The sequence below is a fragment of the Tamandua tetradactyla genome, chromosome 23 (genome assembly GCF_023851605.1).
Source record: "Tamandua tetradactyla isolate mTamTet1 chromosome 23, mTamTet1.pri, whole genome shotgun sequence".
NCBI classification, from domain to species: Eukaryota; Metazoa; Chordata; class Mammalia; order Pilosa; family Myrmecophagidae; genus Tamandua; species Tamandua tetradactyla.
In genome coordinates this window covers 21,757,610-21,780,131 of record NC_135349.1, presented here as the reverse complement: position 1 = coordinate 21,780,131, position 22,522 = coordinate 21,757,610, and the positions used below count along the sequence as shown (strand labels likewise).

Below are 22,522 nucleotides of genomic sequence, written 5' to 3'. Positions count from 1 at the left end.
TGCCAAGTGAGGTCATAAGCATTAGCTAGATACTGGAACTCTTTAGTATAAGTAGTTGGATCATTTGAGAAGGAGCCCAACCATTTTTCAATGTGTGAAAGATCAGCCAGAGAGAAGGGAGTGTGTACCCGAATTAATCCTTCAGGTTCTGCAACCTCCATGAGGGGACAGAGTAAAGTACTTTTTGAGTAGGTATGGGAGCTTATGGGTGAGGGTAGTGAGGAACTAGCTGGTGGCAGAAGAGCTGAAGCAGGGGGTGGGGGGCATGCTGGTAATGGGAGAGCCTTTGGAGTAGAAGGAGGAAGGGAAGGATAGGATGGTGGCTGGAATGCTGCTGGAGGAGTGGTAAGAACAGGGGAGTAAGATGGTGGCTGGAGCGCCACCGGTGGAGGAGGAAGACAAAGGCAAGATGGCGGCGGGAGTGCCGCTGGTGTGGAAGGGGAGAGAGGAGGGCAAGATGGTGGCTGGGACATCACCAGAACAGAAGGAGGAAGAGAAGGAGAAGATGGTGACTGAGATGTCGCTGAAGCAGAAGGGGGCAGGAAAAGGCAAGATGGTGACTGGAGCGCTGCTGGAGGGAGGGGAGGGTAGAGCGAGGGAGAGGAGGTTAGTTTCACAAGATGCGGTGGTGGCCCTGGTCTTTTAAAGGCGGATGAATTGAGGGGGTCAGAAAAGGAGGAAGTTTCTTTGGAGAGAAGTGAGGATTTGGGAGTTTCCTTGGCTAGGAGAACCTGAGCTGTAGAGCAGGAGGTACAAAGGGAAGGGCAGGAGGGTAGAAGGAAAAAAGCCTGGACATAAGGAATTTTGGCCCATTTGTTGTTCCTCTGGCAAAAGTTGTGGAGGTTCGTAAGGATATTAAAATCAAAAGTCCCATCCTCAGGCCAATGAGAGAGGGCCTACTGCCCATACTGATGGGTCTCAAAGGAGAAAGGACTGGCCCAAGGGGTGTTGGCATCCCAACGCCCTGAGAGAGTTCTCAGAGCTCTTACAAGCAGGGGCTCATCTCCCCAAGGGATGTCTCACACTGGTTTGAGGCCCTTTCAGGTCCTGTACCTGAATTTGGGAGGGAAACAAGAAGCAGGGCATCCCCACAGCTTTTCGAGTTCCAGGAAAGGGTATGAGGCTTGCAGGCATCCCCGTTCACCTCAGCCCTCGGAAGAGAACCTGACATGAATTTACGATTTTTGGAGAGTAATTAATGGACAGGCTCTCTCGGAACCGTGAGAACCGGCAGCAGGGCTAGGAGGGAAGGGACTTACCCAATCTGTGGTGTATGCAGTGGTGGGCCAAAGGATACCTTGTTGCTGGCTATGTGGAGGAAGGAGGAGAGAGGAAACCGGGGTGCCCTTGGCCAGGCAGGTGGCACCCGCACTACTCTCCTGGGTTTCTGGCACCAGATTAAAGGTTTAGAAGACAAAAGGGTGAAAAGAAGAAAAGTAGACCCGGAAATTTAAAGTGAGCGAGTTTATTTCTGTGCTCCCGGGTAGAGCTCACCGCATCCAAGATTGAGAGAGGTGAGTCCGCACATGGGCTTCAGTGCGGGCAGCTTTTAAGGATGGGGGTCAGGTAACATCCAGAAGGGGCAGTTCATTAGTTCTGGAAGTCAGGTTGGGAAGGGTGACACAGCCTCTGCAGCTCCAGTTGCAGTGCCTTTCCCTGTTCCCCCGACCTAACACTTAAAATATATTTCCTTTTCAAATATGAATAGGAGCTAAACTCATGGCCTATTTCCAAATTGCTATTTGTCGAGGATCTAAGTTAACAAAAGGAGATGGGGCTGCCATCCCCATTTCTTGTCATAAGATTTTATTTGTAGCATTGGTATAAATTTCAGTAGAATAATCATTTAGATTAAACCAAGGTAACTTAACAGAAAACTTTGAGTCACAACTACAATCCTGTATTGCATACACCTTAGGGGACCAATCTGTTACAATTCCATAGGAACCATTAATGAGTACTGACTCTTGTTCTGCATTGTTCCTATTGAATATATTTTGATTCAGGTGTATATGAATTTTTATATAAAGCCAGTTCCTTAAGAACAAGCTCAGAAATTAATTTTTTTTTGCTCTGTTAAAGGTATGGTAAAGAAGCAATCTTTTAAATCTATCATAATAATAGAAAACATTACTGCCTTGAGGCTGAAACCAATAACAATACTTCTGTACTAAAGAAAAGAGCTCTAGTGACTCTGAAGTCTTCATTGAGACCCCTGTAGTTTCTAACAATGTTTTCAGCACACAAATATACTCCTCCATTTGCCCGCTATGATTTCCCATTACCCTGATGCCCACAAGGAAATTAAAATTACTTTAAACTTCAAAAGACTTACAGCAATAACCTAGGTCTGCTCTTGTGGTGAATCCTCAGCGTCCAGAGGCATTCAATTTCCTTGGATACTTTAACACAAAAGCAGAGTAATCCCTTCTTAGAGTCCCTTCATGGTTGCCATCTGTTGGCCGCAGCTATGACCCTAAGGAATGTTAAAGTAAAATGAGAGAGAGACTGGGATCAGGGGGTCCAGAGATATCAGTCTTCAGACAAGTTTATTTCCAGCAACATACAAAATTATATACTAGCAAGAAAGATGATAAAGGTTGTTTGCATGCAAAAGCTAAACAATGCAAAAACAAGATCCAGGAAGTAAATACTTTCAAGGCTAGGATGTTAATTTCCCTTAAGCAAACCTCTTCCACACCTCATTGTGCTTTATCTGCATATCTCAGCTTCTATTGAAGTTCCAGATCCTGAAAGCTCCAGTCTGCGTTTCCTCATAGACTTGTAGTTTACAAACTTTAGGTTAAACAATAACCTTTTTAACTCCTACATAATTTGATTTTTAATGGTAAATTTATGAAAACACTAATCTTTGAAAAATTGATAATTTTATGTTATCTATAATTTTAACACATTCAAGTACTATTCTCTAAGGTTGAAATTTATGATAGGTCATTTGGGTTAAATAATACTGAATACAAAATAAAAGTAAATGAGTTTAAAATGGATCACCTATCATTGTTTATTACATATCTTTTTTCTCAGCTTTGAGAAATGAATTATAAAAAGATATATAGTGCTATAAGCATGCTTTCTAAAATCCACCTATCTTGTAGAATCACAGAATCAACATTTAATAAATGTGAAAAACTTTTATGTCCTTATAATCATCTAAAAATAGAGACAAAATAATACCTACTGAATAATATTTTCAGGTGAGTTAAATGTGTTAATTTTTAATGGTGCCTGGTTCATTCTAATTATGCAATATATTTGAACAGCTATCATATAATATCCAAATTATGATTTATACCCAATTTATATTTGGCTGTAGCACCAAATTTTTTTCAGTCATATTTTGCAAACTATGCTTTGTGTATGAATTCTGGAGCATTAAAAACAATTTTGCCGGATCATTCATACAAAAATGAAAAAACTCTTTCAAGTCATTCATACTAAGTATACCTTTTGATTTCCCAGCATTTAACAATAGTCTAATGTTATGGGAAGAAGGAATAACACAAATGTGCCTACTTCATCCTTCTGGGATTGACAGACTCTGAAGAGACCCAGCCAGTTGTCTTTATGGTATTTTTCCTCATATATCTCATTACCATGCTGGGGAATGCAGGGGTGATACTGATAATTCACCTGGATCTCCAGCTTCACACCCCCATGTACTTTTTCCTCAGTCAGCTCTCTCTCCTTGACCTCAGTTACTCAACAGTCATCACACCTAAAACCTTAGATAACTTACTGACTTCCAACAAGTATATTTCATTCATTGGTTGCCTCATCCAGATGTATTTTTTTGTCTTCTTGGGTGCCACTGAATGTTTCCTTCTCTCTTCAATGGCCTATGACCACCATGTAGCTATCTGCAGTCCTCTTCATTACTCCATTGTGATGTCTAAGAGACTCTGCAGCACCCTCATTACTGGCTCTTACATGATTGGCTGCACAGAGTCATTGATCAATGTTCTTTGCATGAACAGCTTGCATTTCTGCAGCTCTAATATAATCCATCACTTTTTCTGTGACTTAACCCCAGTTTTAGCCCTGTCCTATACTGACACTCATGACACTGAAATCATGATATTCATTGTGGCTGGCTCTACCTTAATTGTGTCTCTTATCACAATCTCTGTGTCCTATGGGTCTATTCTGTCTACTATCCTGAAAATTAATTCCACTTCAGGAAAGCACAAAGCCTTCTCTACCTGTGCCTCCCACTTCCTGGGAGTCACCATTTTTTTATTAATTAAAATAAAATTAACAACAAACAAACAAAACAATAAGATATCATTCCATTCTACATATATAATCAGTAATTCTTAATATCATCACATAGTTGCATTTTCATCATTTCTTAGAATATTCGCATTGATTTAGAAAAAGAAATAAAAAGACAACAGAAAAAGAAATAAAATGATAACAGAGAGAAAAAAGTTATACATAGCATACCCCTTATCCCTTACTTTAATTTACCACTAACATTTCAAACTAAATTGATTTTAACATTTGTTCCCCCTATTATTTATTTTTATTCCATATGTTCTACTCTTTTGTTGATATGGTAGATAAAAGGAGCATCAGACACAAGGTTTTCACATTCACAGATTCACATTGTGAAAGCTATATCATTGTTCAATCATCATCAAGAAACATGGCTACTGGAACACAGCTCTACATTTTCAGGCAGTTCCCTCCAGCCTCTCCACTACATCTTGAACAACAAGGTGACATCTACTTAATGCGTAAGGATAACCTCCAGGATAACCTCTCAACTCTGTTTGGAATCTCTCAGCCATTGACACTTAGTCTTATTTCACTCTTTCTCTTTTTGGTTGAGAAGGTTCTCTCAATCCCTTGATGTTAATTCTCAGCTCATTCTAGGGTTTTTCTCAGTCCCTTGATGTTGAGTCTCAGCTCATTGCAGGATCTCTGTCCCATGTTGCCAGGAAGGTCCACACCCCTGGGAGTTATGTCCCATGCAGAGAAAGGGAGGGTGGTGAGACTGCTTGTCATGTTGGCTGAAGGGAGAGGCCACATCTGAGCAACAAAAGAGGCTCTCTTGGGGGTGACTCTTAGGCCTAAATTTTAAGAATATTTGACCTATCCTTTGTGGGGTTAAGTTTCATATGAACAAACCCCAAGACTGGGGGCTCAGCCTGTAGCTTTGGTTGTCCACACTGCTTGTGAAGAGTCACCATTTTTTATGGCACTATAATTTTCACTTATTTAAAACCAAAGAACTCCTACTCCTTGGGAAGGGATCATGTGGCCTCTGTGTTTTAAACTATGGTGATCCTTATGCTGAATCCACTCATTTATAGTCTTAGGAACAAAGAAGTGAAAAATGCTCTCATTAGAGTCATGCAGAAGAGAGAGGGCTCCAGGCAATTACAATGACAGTAACACTGAACATTCATGCACATGTTTTCTTATGAATATTTGGGTATATACTTGGATTCTCTCTAAAATGTATGAGTCCTTTAGTTTGTGTTTCTGCTGAGCCACTCTTTACTTGACCAACTATGATCTTGGATTTTTCCAGGAATTTGATTTTAGAAATTTGTTTTGATTTTTGACCCTGATATTGTGTTAAATCTGTCATCTAAATATGAGTTTTTAAAGATGAACTAATGTAAAAAAAATCAGAAAATGTGATGTTGTCTTTTAAATTATAGCATATAAATCATCATGCATGTTCCAATTTCATAAGATTTTATTATGGAATATAACTACATTTTGGCACAATGATGGCTCCCAATGCAAGTTATTTAATATATATGAAGATGAGCCCCACCCTCAAATCATGGTTCCTTGCTCATTATGGCTTAATTCAGAAAACAGGCTGTGCAGAAAAAGGGTTTCATTTCCCCCTGCTAGTGGTAGGGCAGGGGTAAAATTCCCAAATCTTCCCCCTGTGTTGATTTTTTAATATGGTCTTTATACATGTTGGAGACAATGAAAATTAATCATTTGGATAAAATGTAACAAGGGTCTAGAGAAATTCATTAGTTCCTAATCTCACTTACTTACTGCATTCTTTAGGATTTGCATCCTATAAGATATGTGGTGCATTGTGCCTACATGTTTGGGGCAATAGATGAGAGAACGCAAACAATATTGAATAATGTATGGCTTATTTGGTGTCTTTTCACATTGTTGCATGTTCTACCTACTGCTCCTCTGTGAGATTTAACTTCAAACTTAAATACACAGCTTGTTTATAGTTTCAAATTTACATTTAAAATGTTAACACTAAATTGAGTGAAGATATATAGCACACTGGTTGAATGTGCATACTTTGGAATCAGATATTCCAGATTTTAATTCTAGATCAGCTTTTTTTTTTTGCTATTTGGTTCTTAATAAGTCATTGATAATTTAAGCCTTAGGTTTTTCAAGTGCACAAGAGAAATACCAATTTCAGATCAATAAAGTTATATTAGATGAGGAATGTAAAACACCTGTTGCTATAAAAATAAATGGAGGCCATTAACATTAGAAAACTCATATTTTGCAATATACACAAATGGCTTTTCTAAGAAGAACTATTCACTGGTGTTTTTTAATTAGTTTATTCAATTTAATCTAATCAATAGGCACCCAGTGCTAAGAAAAATATTATGAGACAATTAAGTTATAGAAAATATGGTGCATTATAACAGTGAATAACATTTTGACATATTGAAAATAGTAAAGAAAATAGAAATACCCTAAAAATTGCTGATGTTCTCATGCATATTCTCCTAGCCTTACTACTATGCATGTGTATGTATATATTACACATATAAAAAATGTTAGTTATTTTCTGTGTAATCTTTTACATCTCTCTTCACTTAAAAGTATTTGAAATATCACTATGTAGATATTTCTTTTTTACTTTCTAGGATATTAGAATAGCCAGAGGGAAATACCCGGAATTACTGAACTCTGACCCAGCTGACTTGACCTTTGATAATGATTGTATAGCTTCAAGGCCTTCATCCTGTGATTCTAAATTCCTAGTTGCGAGGCCTCATTTGTATCCCTCATCCCTGTTGTTCAACTTTTGAGTCTTATTATCACAAAAGATAGCTGCTAATGTTTATTAATGAGGAACTTTTCCAGCCAAGAAATAATCCATTCCGATTCCTAAATTATTTTGCTAAGCCTGTAATCAATCTATACATGCTCTGTACCTCTATCACCCCTAATTTCTAATTACATCATTTACTGCCATTGTGCTCATTATTCTAAAACCTCCCCATCCTTTTTTACATTTTTTATTACTTTTTGTTTTTTATTCATTTTTTTCCTCCCCATCTTCTGATACTATATAACAATTAGAATGACTGAACTTATGGGAAACAGATTTTTTGCCAGTAAGCCATCTGATATCCTGTTTTCTGTTTAGCAATAAATTCTTTGAAACCCTAGTGTCTCAGGAATTGGTCATTTGAGCACATCAGACAGAGATCCTACAAGTTTTAATCAGTATCGATATCTCCAGGCATTTCTTAAATTTTAGAAAGGTAGATTGCCAAAATTTCACTTTTAAATAAAATACCACCTATATAATCTGAAAATGTAATTTTATTTCTCTGCTATTCAGAGGTTATTTTAAAAATCCCTTTTAATTTTACAAGGATTTGATTTTTTGCTTATTTAAACTTTTGTTGTTTTAATTACATATATTGTTTGCCTTCAGGCAATAGGTTTATACTATTTTTCATCTTTTGAACTTTATATTAAAAATTTCTTTGTAAAATTATATTTAGTTATATATCCTATATGCTTGTGAAGTTTTAAAAATAAAGTTCAACCCTATCTCATTAGTAAAATGTTTAACAATATTCTACTAATTAAAAACAGTGTAATCTATTCAAATTTTTTAAATTTGCCTTATATTTATATTTTCTCAATTTATTTTTTTAATTTACCTTATATATTAATAGCAAATAAAATTACTTTAATGTGACACTAAAAAATTAAACATGTATGCAATCTTTATTGGTATTCCTCAGTTTTTTGCTTTCAACTAGAGGTAAGTCTTTCACAAGCATTTTTTTAAAATTGTTTTGTTTTTTTTTTGGCATGAGTTGGCTCCAGGAATCAATCCCAGGTCTCCAGCATGGCAAGTGAGAATTCTGCCACTGAGCCACCAGTATCCACCCCACACAAGCATTTATTTTTAAATTGAGTGCCTTTTTAAATTATCTCATCTTAAAAGATCATCCATCTTTTTTTATACTTACAGGGTTTTTTTCCATCTCTGTGGTCTTTTTTATTAACTATGTTTTTTTGTTAAAATTTTGTCATAAACTTTACTTCTATGTTTGGCTGATGGATGGGCAATGGTGGCTAAGTTGACAAAGTTCTTGCCTGCCATGCTGAAGATCAGGGTTCAATTCCCAGAGACTGCCCATGCCAATACATATATATATATATATATACACATATATGGTAGTTAAATTCAGTTGTCAACTTGACCAGGTGAGGGCACTTAGTTCTGCTGCTGTGAACATGAGCCAATGGTACATGAACCTCATCTGTTGCTGATTACATCTGCAGTCAGCTAGGAGGCATGCCTGCTGCGATGAATGATGTTTGACTTAATTGGCTGGTGCTTCAATCAGAGAGCACAATGCAGCACAGCCCAAGTAGCTCAGCATACCTCATCTCAGCATTTGCAGCTCAGCCCAAGCCTTTGGAGATGCAGAAAGGAATCACCCCAGGGAAAGTTATTGGAACCCAGAGGCCTGGAAAGAAGGCCAGCAGAGATTGTCCTGTGCCTTCCCACATGAGGAAGAACCTCAAATGAAAGTTAGCTGCCTTTCCTCTGAAGAATAATGTGTTTTTAATGAAATAAATCCCCTTTTATTAAATGCCAGTCTGTCTCTGGTGTGTTGCATTCTGACAGCTAGCAAACTAGAACTATATATATATATATATATATATATCTGAAGTCCCATCATGCATCAGTTTGGATTTCATTAGTTAAGTATTGTTAGAGAAATTAAAATTTTAAAAACTCAATAACATGTATTTTTCCTTTGAATTTTGAATCTTCAGTGTTATTCTTTCTTTTAGTAGATGCAAGGTTATTACTGTTATCTTAGCCCTTCTACCTGGAAAATTTGTGATCACAAATTTCCTTTAAACTTAAAGCACATATACACAAAAAAGAGATGATTTATTTTGTTTTTAAATTTGAAAGCTATTTCAGTGGGTATTGAATTCTGTAAGGCAGTGTCATGGTCAGCTTCAAATGTCAACTTGGCCAAGTGTTGATATCTGGTTGGGCAAGTCCTGGCCTGTCTGTTGCAATGAGGACATTTCATAGAATTAGATCATGATCATGTTAGCTATGTCCACAGCTGATTCCATTTGTAATCAGCTAAGACAAAAGACAAAAATCAGCCATTTGTCTTCTGCAATGAGTGATGCTTAATCTAATTACTGGAAGCTTTTTAAGGAGGATTCAGAAGAGAAAGGTTCTTTTTCTGCTTCAGCTTGCAAGCCTTTCCTGTGGAGTTCATCCAGACCCTCCATCTGAATCATCGGCTTCACAGACTACCCTATGGATTTTGGACTCTGCATTCCTGTGGTCATGTGAGACACTTTTATAAATTTTATATTTGTGAGTGTTCCCTGTTGATTCTGTTTCTCTAGAGAACCCTAACTAATACAGGCAGTTACTATCTTCTGCTACTTGAAGCATGTTTTTCACCTATATTCTTTCTTTTTTTTATGAGCAGGCACTGGGTAATGAACCTGGGTCTCCAGCATGCAGGCAAGAATTCTGCCACTGAGCCACCATCACACCACTCTAGTTCTTTCTTACAACATTTTTGATGACAAAACTTGTATACATCTCATGATTTTTCTTTGGTACATGTTTCAGTCTGCTAAAGCTACTGGAATGCAATATACCAGAAATGCATTGGTTTTTACAATGAAGATTTATTAGTTTACAGATTTGCAGTTCTAAGGCCATGAAAATGTCCAAATTAAGGCAACAAGAGAAACATATCTTCTCTGAAGAAAGGATAATGTCATCCAAGGCTCATCTGTTAGATATCAAGGCACATGGTCAGTGTCTGTTGGTATGGACTACTGGGTTTCTTTGCTTTCAGCCTCTTGTTATAGCATTTCTCTGTCTCAGCTGTTCTGGGCATTTCCCTCTGAGACCACCTAGGTTTTTCTGTATTTTCTCCTCCTATAAAGGACTTCAATAAAAGAATAAGATCCACCTGTATTGGGTGGGTCATGTGTCAACTGAAACAACCTAATCAAAAGGTTCCACTCACAATTGGGCTGTGCCCACAAGACTGGATTAAAAAAAAACATGTCTTTTCTGGGGTACATAACAGCTTCAAACCTCCACTATACCTTCTGGATCCCCAAAAGATATGTTCTTTCAATATGCAAACTACATTCATTCTAGCACAATATCACAAAATTGTAAAACATTTCAGTAAAAATAAATTATTGTCTCACTAAAATCAATTACAGATGTAGTCTGTCCTAACACAAAATTCTCCTCCAGCTGTGAACCTATGAAATTTAAAAGAAGTTATCTGCTTCTAATAGACAAAGGAGTGACAGTCACAGGATGAATGTTTCCATTTCCATAAGGAGAAATTAGAAGGAAAACAGGGGTCACAGGATCCAATAATCTCTGAAGCATTTCAGTACAAACATAATTAGATTTCCAGGTCTGACAGTCATCTATAGAATGACATTTTATCCTTGAGACTTGAGAGGGCAACATTTCCACCTTCTCCAAGGGTTTTCACAACATCTCCAAATACTGGGGTGCGTGCTTCAACAGCTCCAAACATTGGGGATACTAGCATGCTCTTGGCCCCACCCTTCTCAAGTATCTGTATGGCAGCTGGAATCTATGCCACCTCTGGGGCAAAGGCTCACCCCTCTCCAAAGAGGGTAGTGGTGGCCAGGCTCTACCCAATACATAGGGAATGTTATCTATACTGACTGATGCCTGGGGTGGCAGGACTCTTCCCAAACAATGGGGCAGCCAATGTCCCCTCCTGTGCTGGTCTGAAAGGATTTATGTACCATAGAAAAGCCATATTTTAATCCTAGTCAATCTCGTGGGAGCAACCATTTCTATTAATCCCTATTCAGTGCTATAAGTTGGAAATTTGATTAGGTTATCTCAATGGAGATGTGAATCCATCAATTGTGAGTATTAAACTTGATTAGATGGAGACATGTCTCCACCCAATCTATGTGGGTCTTCATTAGTTTACTGAAAGCCTATATAAGAGGAGAAATTTTGGAGAAAGTTCCCTTTGAGAATGAGGAGAGAGCCACAGACTCATGGCAGAATGACAAGAGAACCACAGATTCCACCAGCCAGTGACTTCTAGAGATGAAGAAGGTGAATGCCATGGTGAGGGGGGCTCCTAAATCAAGAGGCCTGGAGAGGAAGATAGTAGATATTGCCATGTTTACCACATGCCCTTCCAGTGGAGAGAAAAACCCTGAATTTCTTTGGCCTTTTTGAACCAAGGAATCTTTACCTGGCTTCATTAATTTGGACATTTTTATAGATTTTCTTTAATTGGGACATTTTATTGGCTTTAGAACTGTAAGTTAACAACATATTAAATACCCCCTGTAAAAGTCCTTCCATTTCTGGCATATTGCATTCCAGTAGCTAGCAAACTAGAACACCTCCTTTTCCCACACATCTGAGTGCCTTAGTTTGGTAACTCTCTTCCTTAACAATCATCTGAAAGCTGACCAACTGAAAACTCTGGGACAAACCCACCCTTTCCTTGTGCATGGGTGAGTCCACTCTCCTGGCCTGAGGTTTCTTGGCTCCAGACCTTGTTTCTCCTTTAATCTGTTGTTTCTCTGTCCCTTTTAATCCAGGATGGCAGAGGTTCAGCACATACAGTTATTGCAAGAAAACATGGTGTTCACATGCATTGCACAGGAGTCCCAACTATCAGACAATAAAACTTTTAACCACTTCTGGATTACTGCATTTCTGATATTGACTTGTCCTGGAATGATAGATTGATTCCATGTTTGTTTAAATCCTTACATGAAACACTATCCTTAATTTTACAAAAAAGCTGAGAATTTTCCAAACAATCAATTTATGTTTTCTTTGTACCCAGGAGTTCTCAACTTATCCCTCTCCTCTTGCATTTTGCTACAAACCTCAAAGAGAAGCCAGGCTACATTTTCTACATTTAGTTTGAAAATTTCCTTGGCTTGATTGCCATGTTTATCACCTTCAAATTCTGCCTTCCATCCAACACCCAGAATCAATTTTGCAAAATTCTCACCCACTTTAAAACAAAGATTGACTTTCTTCCAGTTGGCAACAAAATATTCATCATTTGTAATGCTTCATTGAAGGTACCTTTAGCAACCATATTTCTACCAACTGCCTCATCAAAGCAGTCTGGTTCTTTCCTATCAGAGATCTCACAATTCTTTAAAAATATTACCTTTACCCATTTGTTGTATTTTTTATATCTGCAAATCAAAGCACCACACTTCTCTAGTACCAAAAATCTGTTTCAGTTTGCCAAAACTGTCAGAATGGAATAAACCAGAAATGGATTGGCTTTGACAGTGGGGATTTATTAGTTTACAAATTTAAAATTTGTAATGAAATGAAATGTCCAAATTAAGGGATCAAGAGAAAAATACCTTCTTTCAAGAAAGGGCACTGGCATCTGGGCTATTTCCATCTTCATCTCTCTGATGGGGTTGTGAAAATCTATGTTCTTTTCAAATTCCTATATCTGAAGTAGGAGAATTTCCATTTAAATCTTATTTACTGCTATGGTATCAAATATCTCTCTTATGGATAGCTCCCCCCTGATTTTAAAAGATCTATCTAGGTTTCTAATTCTATACTTCTTAAATATGATGGAAATTCAGAGTCATTTCAGGCAAAATAGAACTAATTATTTTACTGTTAAAATCTCCTATCTTCGCCAACTTTTCATCCTCATCCTCCAAAACAGCTGACCTTCCTTCCCTGGCCCTCTTCTTCTGTCTCTTTGTCCTCCTCTTTCTTACCTTTTTTTCTTTTACTTTCTTCCTCCTCCTTCTCTTTTCCTCTTCTCCTTTCTTCCCTTTCTTTTTCTTCTATGACTATTGATTCTACTTCATTTTCTTCCTTTGTTGTCTTCAATTCATTGATCACACAGGCACCAACATTGAAAATTCTACATGTATCATACAGTTCAATGATCTCTTGACTCCAGTAGAAATGATTTTTCCAATATTTTTCCATATCTTACTTTGATCTCTCTTGTCTCTAACAAGTCAAACTTAGACTTTGTTACTTCATTTGATGTTTTCTATAGCCCTGAAAATGCATTTATCAAAGTAGAAAAATAAGTTCAATCTTTCATTCTATGCACTAATGTGCTTAAAAGAGGGATGCTATACCTGGGAAGTTTAAGTTTGAAACCAGGTATCACTCTTCAGAGCTATGTCAGCTTTAGGATATTCTTTCAAATTTATAAGCCTCTCTTCTTCAACTGTAATTATTATGTAACAATAGAACACCTATTAGAAGTTATGAGGCTAAATGACAGTATATATAATGCACTTATATAATATGAAGTAAATACAAAGCTTCACATTAGTGCTTACAATTGCTATTTACTATTACTTATTCCTTTTCTCAATATTTGATCAGAAAATATTTCCTGAGTAAACTGCATGCTCATGTGCACCAAAAAAAAAAATGGAAAAACAGAGTTGGGTATCAACTCTTGCTCTTGATTAGCTAAAATAAGAAGTTGGGGAATGGCTTTGAAAAAGTTTATTTTTCCTCTTCTCTCTCTCTCTCTCTTTTTTTTTCTTTTTTTTACTTTCTAGCAGCCTATTAAAGAAAGGAACTGGTATTTTTCTCAGTTTTCAGTATTGCCCCAGGCAAGGGTGAAATTAAGGAATGAGTGAGAAACAAAGTATCAAATCAGGTGAAGAATTTATTTTCCACAAGTAAAGGGGTCATGGCCGAGTGCAAGTGATGTTTCCCATTCAGAGAATTTAGCCTTCAGGGAGTGGGAAATCATCATCAGTTTCAACCTACAAAAAGTGGAGATCATCATGTTCCAAACATGCAATAATTTCAACCTAAGGAAGGTGTAAAACACATTTCAGGCAGAGGGGAAATGGGAGTTGCTGGAGAGACATTTACAGCTTGAATGGAACAGGAGACTAATAAAGGACTACCCCAATCTGCCCCCCACACTCAAAAAGTGACAGCAAAGCCCAGCACAGATGGTGATTTTTATTTAGAGAATTCATACCTTAGGAGCTGTAAAACAGGAACAGTTTAAGTCTTCGTTCAACCTAAGCTGTGTCTCAACAATGCCCCTGGCAGGAACAGGATCTATAAATAATTAAAGGTGCAGTACAACCTTATGCCAGTGGGAAGCAATGTGTTGACAAAAGCCTTCTCCTGATCAGGACAGGAAGAGCACAGAATTAAGAGGCTATACAAGTAAAATTGGCACTCTATGCAGTCTCATTCCCAGGGAACTTTGGAACTGATAACACATTCTTTGTGGGTCCTGGGTCTGTCTTGATTGAGGAAATGTGATGAGAGTTTATCCTATCTGGTAAAACCCTCTTCCCAGAGCCAGACCTCCAGGTAAAAGTTGCTAGAGATAACAAAGGCAGTGTTAAAAACATATTGAAGCAGGGCAGACAATGGTGGCTCAGTGGCAGAGTTCTTGCCTGCCATGCTGGAGACCTGGGAACTGTTTCTTGTGTCTGCCCATGTAAAAAAAAAAAAACAAAAACAAATAGAGGCAACTCATCAAAACAAAGCACACATCAGATCAACATTCCCTGAGGAAGGACAGGGAAAAGAGAGCTTTTTTCCTGGCAGTGAAACAACTGCACATACAAAGTAGGCAATATAAAAAGAATCTGTACTAGCAAGACAAGAACTAGAAAAACAAAAGCTGAAAAATTCTGATCAGTTTAACAGAAGCTATTCTAGATGTCTTGAATAAATTGAACTGAATGAAAGAGCAAGTAGAGAACAAAGTCAACCAACATGAAAACCTTAGGCAAAAGAGAGAAAATGACCTCCAGAATAAAATAATCAAGAAAATCAGATGCTTAGGCAGTAGCAAAATAATTATGAGTCCTACTAGGAAGCATGAGAATATATCCAGTCAAAGGAACAAACAAGCTTCAAATGGTATACAGAAGTTGAAACAACTAATTCAAGATGTTCAAGCAAATCTTCTAAATCAGTTCAATGAATTGAAAGAAAATATATCAAAAGAGATGAATTATGTAGACCCTGGGTGAACATACAGAAAAATTTGAAAGATTTTGAAAACAAATGGCAAAAATTATGGGAATTAAGGGTACAAAAGAAGATACAAAAAACACAATGGAGACCTACAACAGCAGATTTGAAGAAGCAGAATAAAGAATTAGTGAACTAGACTCAGGAATCTGAAATCCTACACATAAAACAACAGATAGAGAGAAGAATGGAAAAATATGAGTAGGCATTTCAAGAGGTCCAGAATAGTTAAAGCTATCTTAAAATAGTAGAATGAGGTTGGAGGATTCACAGTTCCCAATATTAAAATATTAAAATTTATTTCATAGGGTACATAGATGGTTCAGTTGTAGAATGCCCACATTGCAAGCAAAAGACCCAGGTTCAATTCCTGGACCATTCACCCCACAAAAAACTTTTACTACAATGTCAGTGTAATCAAAACAACATGTTACTGGCACAAGCACAGACATATAGATGAATGGAATAGAATCAAGAGCTCAGAAATCAACCCTCATATTTATGGCCAGCTGATATTTTGACAGGGTGGCAAATACCATTCAATTGGGAAAGAGTAGTCTCTTCATAAATAGTTCTCAGAAAACGGGATCTATATTTTCAAAAATAAATAAATAAATAAGTAGGACCACCATATACAAAAACCAACTCAAAATGTATCAAAGACTTTAATATGAGAGTTAGAGCTTCCAAAACTCTAGAATAAAATGCAGGGAAGCATCATTAAGACATTGTGTAAGACAAAATTTCTTAGAGTTTGTACCCAAAACACAATCAAAAAGGAAAAAAAAATTGATAAAGGGGATCTCACCAAAATTAAGAACTTTTTATCCTTCAAGGACTTTATCATGAAAGTAAAGTGTCAAGCTACACAATGGGAGAAATTATTTGGAAACTATATATCCAATAAAGTTTAACATAGCTAGAATATATAATGAAATCCTTCAAAATAAAAACAAAAATGCAGAAAACTTGAATAAACATTTCTCCAGAGAAGATATACAAATGGCCAGAAAGCACATGAAAAGGTGCTGAACATGATTAGCTATGAGGGAAGTGTAAATCAAAAGCATAATAAGATACTGTTTCACACCCATTAGAATGGCTGCTAATACAAAGAAAAAAAGAAAACATCAAGTGGTGGAGAAGATGGGGGAAAATGACAACATTAATTCATTGCTGCTGGCTATGTCAAATGGTGCAGCTACTGTGGACGATAGCTTGGCAGTTGCTCAGAAAGCTAAGTATTGAATTACCATTTGAGCTGGCAATCTACTACTTGGCATATACCCAACAGAACTGAAAGCTGGGACTCAATCAGGTATTTGCACACTCATGTTCTTATTATTATTAACAATTGCTAAAAGATAGAAGCAACCCAAGTGCCTATCAACTGATAAGTGGAAAAATAAAATGTGATCTGCACACAATGGAATAATAGTTACCATAAAAAGGAATGAAGTTCTGATAAATATGAATAAATGGATGAAACCTGAAGACATCGTGTTTACTGAAATAAACCAGACAGAAAAGGACAAATATTGTATTATCTTACTGATTCAAAATGATTAGAATATGCAAACTTAGAGTCAAAATATGGAATATAGGATAGCAGGGAACAAGGAGGAGATAGGGACAGGAAAGTTAAGATTTAAAATATACAAGTTCCTATTTGGAATGATGGATATTTAGACAATGGTGGCAGTAATTTAAAATTGTGGATGCAGTTAACAGCACTGAAATATATATCTGAATGATTAAAAAAGAATGTTAGATTTTATATATTGCAATAGAATTTTTTTTAAATCCCAGGTATTACACTAGACAAACAGTAAACTCTAAGTTAAATCATGAACTTTAATTAATAGTACAACTGTAAAATTGTGCTATTTCATCAATTATAACAAATTTTCCACACCCATGTAATTTCCCATTACCCATGAAAGGTGATGGTGGTGGATTGGTATATGAGAATCCTGTATTTTATGCATGATTATTCTGTAATTTCACAAATTATCTAATAAAAATAATAATAAAAAAGAAAATAAAGGGAAAAATGAAAAAAGAATTGATTGGGGAAAATCTACCTAAAAAATACAAAAAAAAGAAAATATGATGTCCGATAAGTAAATGTAAAAAATTACATAACTGATAAAATTCTACCTAGCATAAAACAGATAAAAATATGTGACAAATCTGAATCCAACAGATTTGTGGTTGGATTTAAATTAAATTTCCATTAACTAAAAGGAAAATTTTTCAGCAGTGTATAGTTAACATGAAAATTAATAAGGGAAAGTTCAACAATCAAAGAAAATTGGTAAAATATATTAATAAACAATTCATAGATAAATACAAATAATCATTTTTTTTGCATGGGCAAGCTCCAGGAATTGAACCTGGGTCTCCAGAATGGCATGTGAGAATTCTGCCACTTGAGCCACCATTGCCTTCCCTACAAATGAATTTTAAATGTGCAAAGATATGCAAAACCCAATTATATGTAAAGAATTCCAGTTAAACTGTACAAATTCAATGCAACCTTTGACTAAAAAAAGTCTGTTAAATACCAGAAATGTGTGTCAAATGTTAGTTGTTGATAACAAGGGCAGGCAGATATTCTTTGTAGACTGTTGGGAGGAGTATGTTTAGCACAATCTCAATTCAAGACATTTTAACAACAACTCTGAACATCAACATTTAAAATACACTAGTTGATCCAATAATTCCAATTATAAGAACTCGTTCTTGCAAACATATATAAGATAGACATTAATTGCAGACTTATGTGTCAGAGAAAAAGATTGGAATCAACATTAATATAATTGTATGTACAAATTTTAGAATATCTCTTTTAGGATTTATTTTCCAGTATGAGGATAGATGGAAGTAAGTTAGATCCATATGAACCAGTATAGTAACATCAAGATGTTAAGTGGTAAAATATGAACTTTTACAAACAGAGATATACACACATATATAAATGTAATGTGCTTTGCTTTCCAAAGGAAACCCTTGAAGAATCTTAAAAACAAAGTGATGTGACACCTGAGACTCAGAGTTAGAATTCTGTAGCTAAGAAAATCAATGTTATCCCAAACAGCCACTGCTTAAAAAGATGAACAAGAGATTAGACTTCAATTAGAGATATGAAATGAAGCAGATCTGGTTAGGACTAAGGTATATCAGAACAGAGGATATAGGATGATATTGTCTCTATTTTAAATCTTCAACCTCTTTGGGGGACCAAAGGAAGGGATGTTTACTTGGTGCAAAATTTATATTTCCTCTAGCACACTATCTAATTTAGCTTTTATGGTCAGTTGATTCAAACATCAAAGTTACATAGAGTGAGATCTTGTTGGTTTGTACAGATTAAAGTGATGTCCTAAAACACCACAAAGCAATTTGGGCAGAGAATAAAAAAGAATCTCTAAAGTCTCCTTGAGAAACTGCAGAAAAATATAGACATATTAAACTTCCCCAACTGAGGAATTTCTGATATTCTCATAAATTTGGGGGACTACTAACTTAATAGGCCAGACCCCCAATCATGGGGCATTCCCTTACAAAATGTATTCTTGCATAGAAGAAGATAAGCTTACTTGTAATAATGCCTGAGTCATGCCCAGACAACCTCTTGTGTTGCTCAGAAATGGCCTCTCTCTTGAAGCCAACTCTGCAGGTAAACATTATGCCTCCTCCTATATATGGGATATGACTCCAGGGGGTTAAATCTCTCAAGAAGGAGCCTGGACCCAGCATTTTGGGGTTTATAATGTCATCTTGACCAAAAAGGGGGAAGAAAATTTTTAAAAGTTAAAGGGTCATTCTGGAGATTATTTTTAAGCATTATATAGATATACCTTTTTAAGTTTTTAGTGGATTGAAATAGCTAGAAGGAAATACCTGAAGCTGTTGAACTAAGATCCAACAGCCTTGATTCTTGAAGATGATTTACAGTGTGACCATGTGATTATTAAAACCTTGTGGCTGACACAATCTTCATCCAGTGTATGGACAGATGAGCAAAAAAATGAGAACAAAAATAAATAAACAATAGGGGAGATAAGAGATATGTGATGTTTGGGGTGTTCTTTTTTCTTTTTTTGAGAGATGAAGATGTTCAAAAATTGATTATAGTGATGAATGCATGACTATATGATGATACTGTGAACTTCTGATTGCACACTTTTGATGTTTATATGGTATGTGAATGCATCTCAATAAAATAGTGTAAAAAATAAAACAGAGCCCATAACTGCCCCTGAGTAGTTGTACTGGCATATTTGATTACAATATGTGGGAGATTTACACTTTATGTTATGCCATTTTGTATGGCATCTCTTTTTACTATTTAATCTTATTGTATTTTCAATTGTTTTATTTTAAAAAATAGGTGCCTGGGGTACAAGGGTAGTTCAGTGGTAGAATTCTTGCCTGCCATGAGGGAGACCCAGTTTCGATTCCTGGTCCATACACTTCCACAAAAACAAACAAATAAGTAAAATGAACAAATAAAATGCAAACAAACAAAGCAAGAATTCAACAAATGGCTCTGCAATAACATAATACTCACATGGAAAAATAATGAAATGTGACCCTGTCATATAGCATACAAAAAAGGTAGATGACTTACATAATAAAAAAATCATATGTAATATAACTGATATTGAATAAAAGAGGACAGTCTCTGTAGCATTAAATATTAACTACTATAATACAAAGAAGGAACTTAATTCATGAGAATTTAACTAAAAACAAAGCTAAGGTGAAGAATAAAATTAACTTAGATACTGCAGAAAATAAACACCACATAACTCATTAAAATTCATTCATTAATTGTTACATCTTAATTATTGACTCAACACTATATTCATTTCAACTTTCTATGTGCAATGATAAGCTAAACATTACATAGTTTTCATTAGTCATCAATAACCCAAACATAAATTAAATTATGCTAAAAGCTTTGTAGAACAGGAAAAGATGTATCAGATTTAAGGTGACTTTTGGTTTCCAAGGTGATGTTCACTATAGACAGCCAAATGAGTCTCTTCATTGAGGATGACACTTATTTACTACCTATGACTTTTCTTCTCCAGAGTGTCTTGATAGCATTTGTCATCTCTGAGTTTCTCAGAGTATAGATGAAAGGGTTTAGCATGGGGGTTATGACTGTATAAAATATGCTCAATGATTTGTCAATAGGGAAATTCCTAGCGGGTCTTACATACATAAAAATACAGGAAACAAAGAAGAAGAGAACAACAGTGATGTGTGAACCACAGGTGGAGAGAGCTTTCCTCTTCCCTTCCTGACTAAAGTTCTTTAGAGAATACAAAATGATACCATAGAAGATGAGTAAGAGTAGAAATTCAATAATTCAGATTAGCTCTCCATTGACTGCTACTAGGAGACCAATGACATAGGTGTCAGAACAAATGAGTTCTAATAAGGGGTACATATCACAGAAAAAGTGATCAATGACATTGGGACCACAGAATGGGAGCCTGTAAAGAGATATCAGTTGAATTACTGAGTGTAAAAATCCCCCAATCCAGGACACTATTAGCAGCACAATACACACCCAATGCCTCATGATAATCAAATAATGTAAGGGCTTACAGATGGCCATGTAGCAGTCATATGCCATTGCCAACAGAAGACAAACCTCCGATCCGCCAAATAAATGCTCCATAAAGAGCTGAATCATACATGCTTGGAAGGATATGGTTTTTTGTCCAAAAAACAAGCCTGAAATCAATGGTGGGGAAATGACTGAGGCATAAATGACATCCATAAATGATAAGCCAGCAAGAAAGAAGCATAGGTGAACCCAGGGACTTATTGACAGTTACAGTCATGACAATCAGCATGTTGCCCACCATGGTCAAAATGTAGGACAGTGAGAACATAACAAAAAGTACTTTCTGTTCCTTTGGATTCTGCATGAGGCCCAGGAGGATAAAGTAGGTCACATTGTTCTTTGGTTCCATCTGTTATTTTATGGATGCTGACTTCAGTTTTTAAGACAGTTTCCCTGTAAAACAGTGATGAATTTTAGTGCATTAAAAGCCTAATATTTTATTTATTCATTCAGTCAAAATGCATATGGAGCATTTATTTGCATACATTGGGTAACCAATGCTAAATAGGACAATGGTCCCTAATTTCAGTGATTTGATTTATGATTATGGGGTCAGAATAATGCAGGCCAATGTAATCAGTGCTATTTTAAAGATATTCACATGGTGCTAAAGGTGCAGGCTCAAGAAAGCTTCCCAGATGAAGCCTTCCCTGAGTTTAGAATGTAAAGTGAAAATTGGCTAGAATAGCAGAGGTTGGGAAGGGAATTCCACGAAAAGGTGCACCATTTATAAAGTCACAAAGTTTACAATGTAAGAACTCATTTAGGTTAGTTTACATATTAAAAGCAGTTATAAAAATTGAAAGGAAATTTATAGATCAAATTTCACTACCCTAATTTCCTCCCATCACACTGAAACCTCCTTCTAGAGTCTTTGTGGGAATTTCCTCCTTTCCCAGAACTACAAATGCTAAAGCCACACAATTTGTATCTCCATCTCCTATCTCTCCCCTAATTTACAAACTTATGTATGCAACTACCTAATGGATATCAAATTAGTATTTATAAAACTAAATTATTAATAATCCACACCAAATCTATTCCTTCTCTTATAATGGTGCCACTTTCTTTTTGTTTAGAGCAAGTACCTTACAATATCTTTCACTCTTTTATTCTTCTCACATTACTTATTGAACCTTTAAAAAATCCTTTGAGTCTACCTTCAAAGTATGCCACAATTTTGATGATCCTTACTGTCTCTCTGGTAGCTCCTTGAGTTTCTGCCATTAGCTTCCTGCCAGTCTTTCCACTTATATTCCTACCTCCAACTATCCATTCTGCTGCAGCAGCCAAAATGATTCCTTTGAACTATGATTTAGTTAATGTCCCACACTCAAGATTCCTACAGAGGATGCCTGCACACACTATTTATGTGACTTGGCCCACAAGACCCCAGAGGATTTATATCCAGGCTACTTCCACAAATTCACTTCTTACCATTTTCATTTTGCTTGAGGCTTTGCTGTATGTCAAATATACAAAATGCTTTTTCATCTCTTTAGTTCCACTGTGCTCTTATAGATGTTCTTTTCAATGATCAGAGACTGTTTACT

At 36.2% G+C, this 22,522-nt stretch overlaps 1 protein-coding gene and 1 pseudogene across 1 annotated transcript; one reads left to right on the top strand and one right to left on the bottom strand.

Moving 5' to 3' along the window:
* Positions 1–3,585: 3,585 nt before the first annotated feature.
* Positions 3,586–5,298, top strand: LOC143666549 (olfactory receptor 8H3-like). Its single transcript, XM_077140223.1, has 3 exons — positions 3,586–4,242; position 4,897; positions 5,207–5,298. The coding sequence occupies exons 1-3, from the start codon at positions 3,586–3,588 to the stop codon at positions 5,296–5,298; spliced, it is 750 nt and encodes a 249-aa protein (XP_076996338.1).
* A 15,095-nt stretch (positions 5,299–20,393) lies between these two features.
* LOC143666548 (olfactory receptor 4A47-like) lies at positions 20,394–21,318 on the bottom strand (annotated as a pseudogene).
* Positions 21,319–22,522: the final 1,204 nt, after the last annotated feature.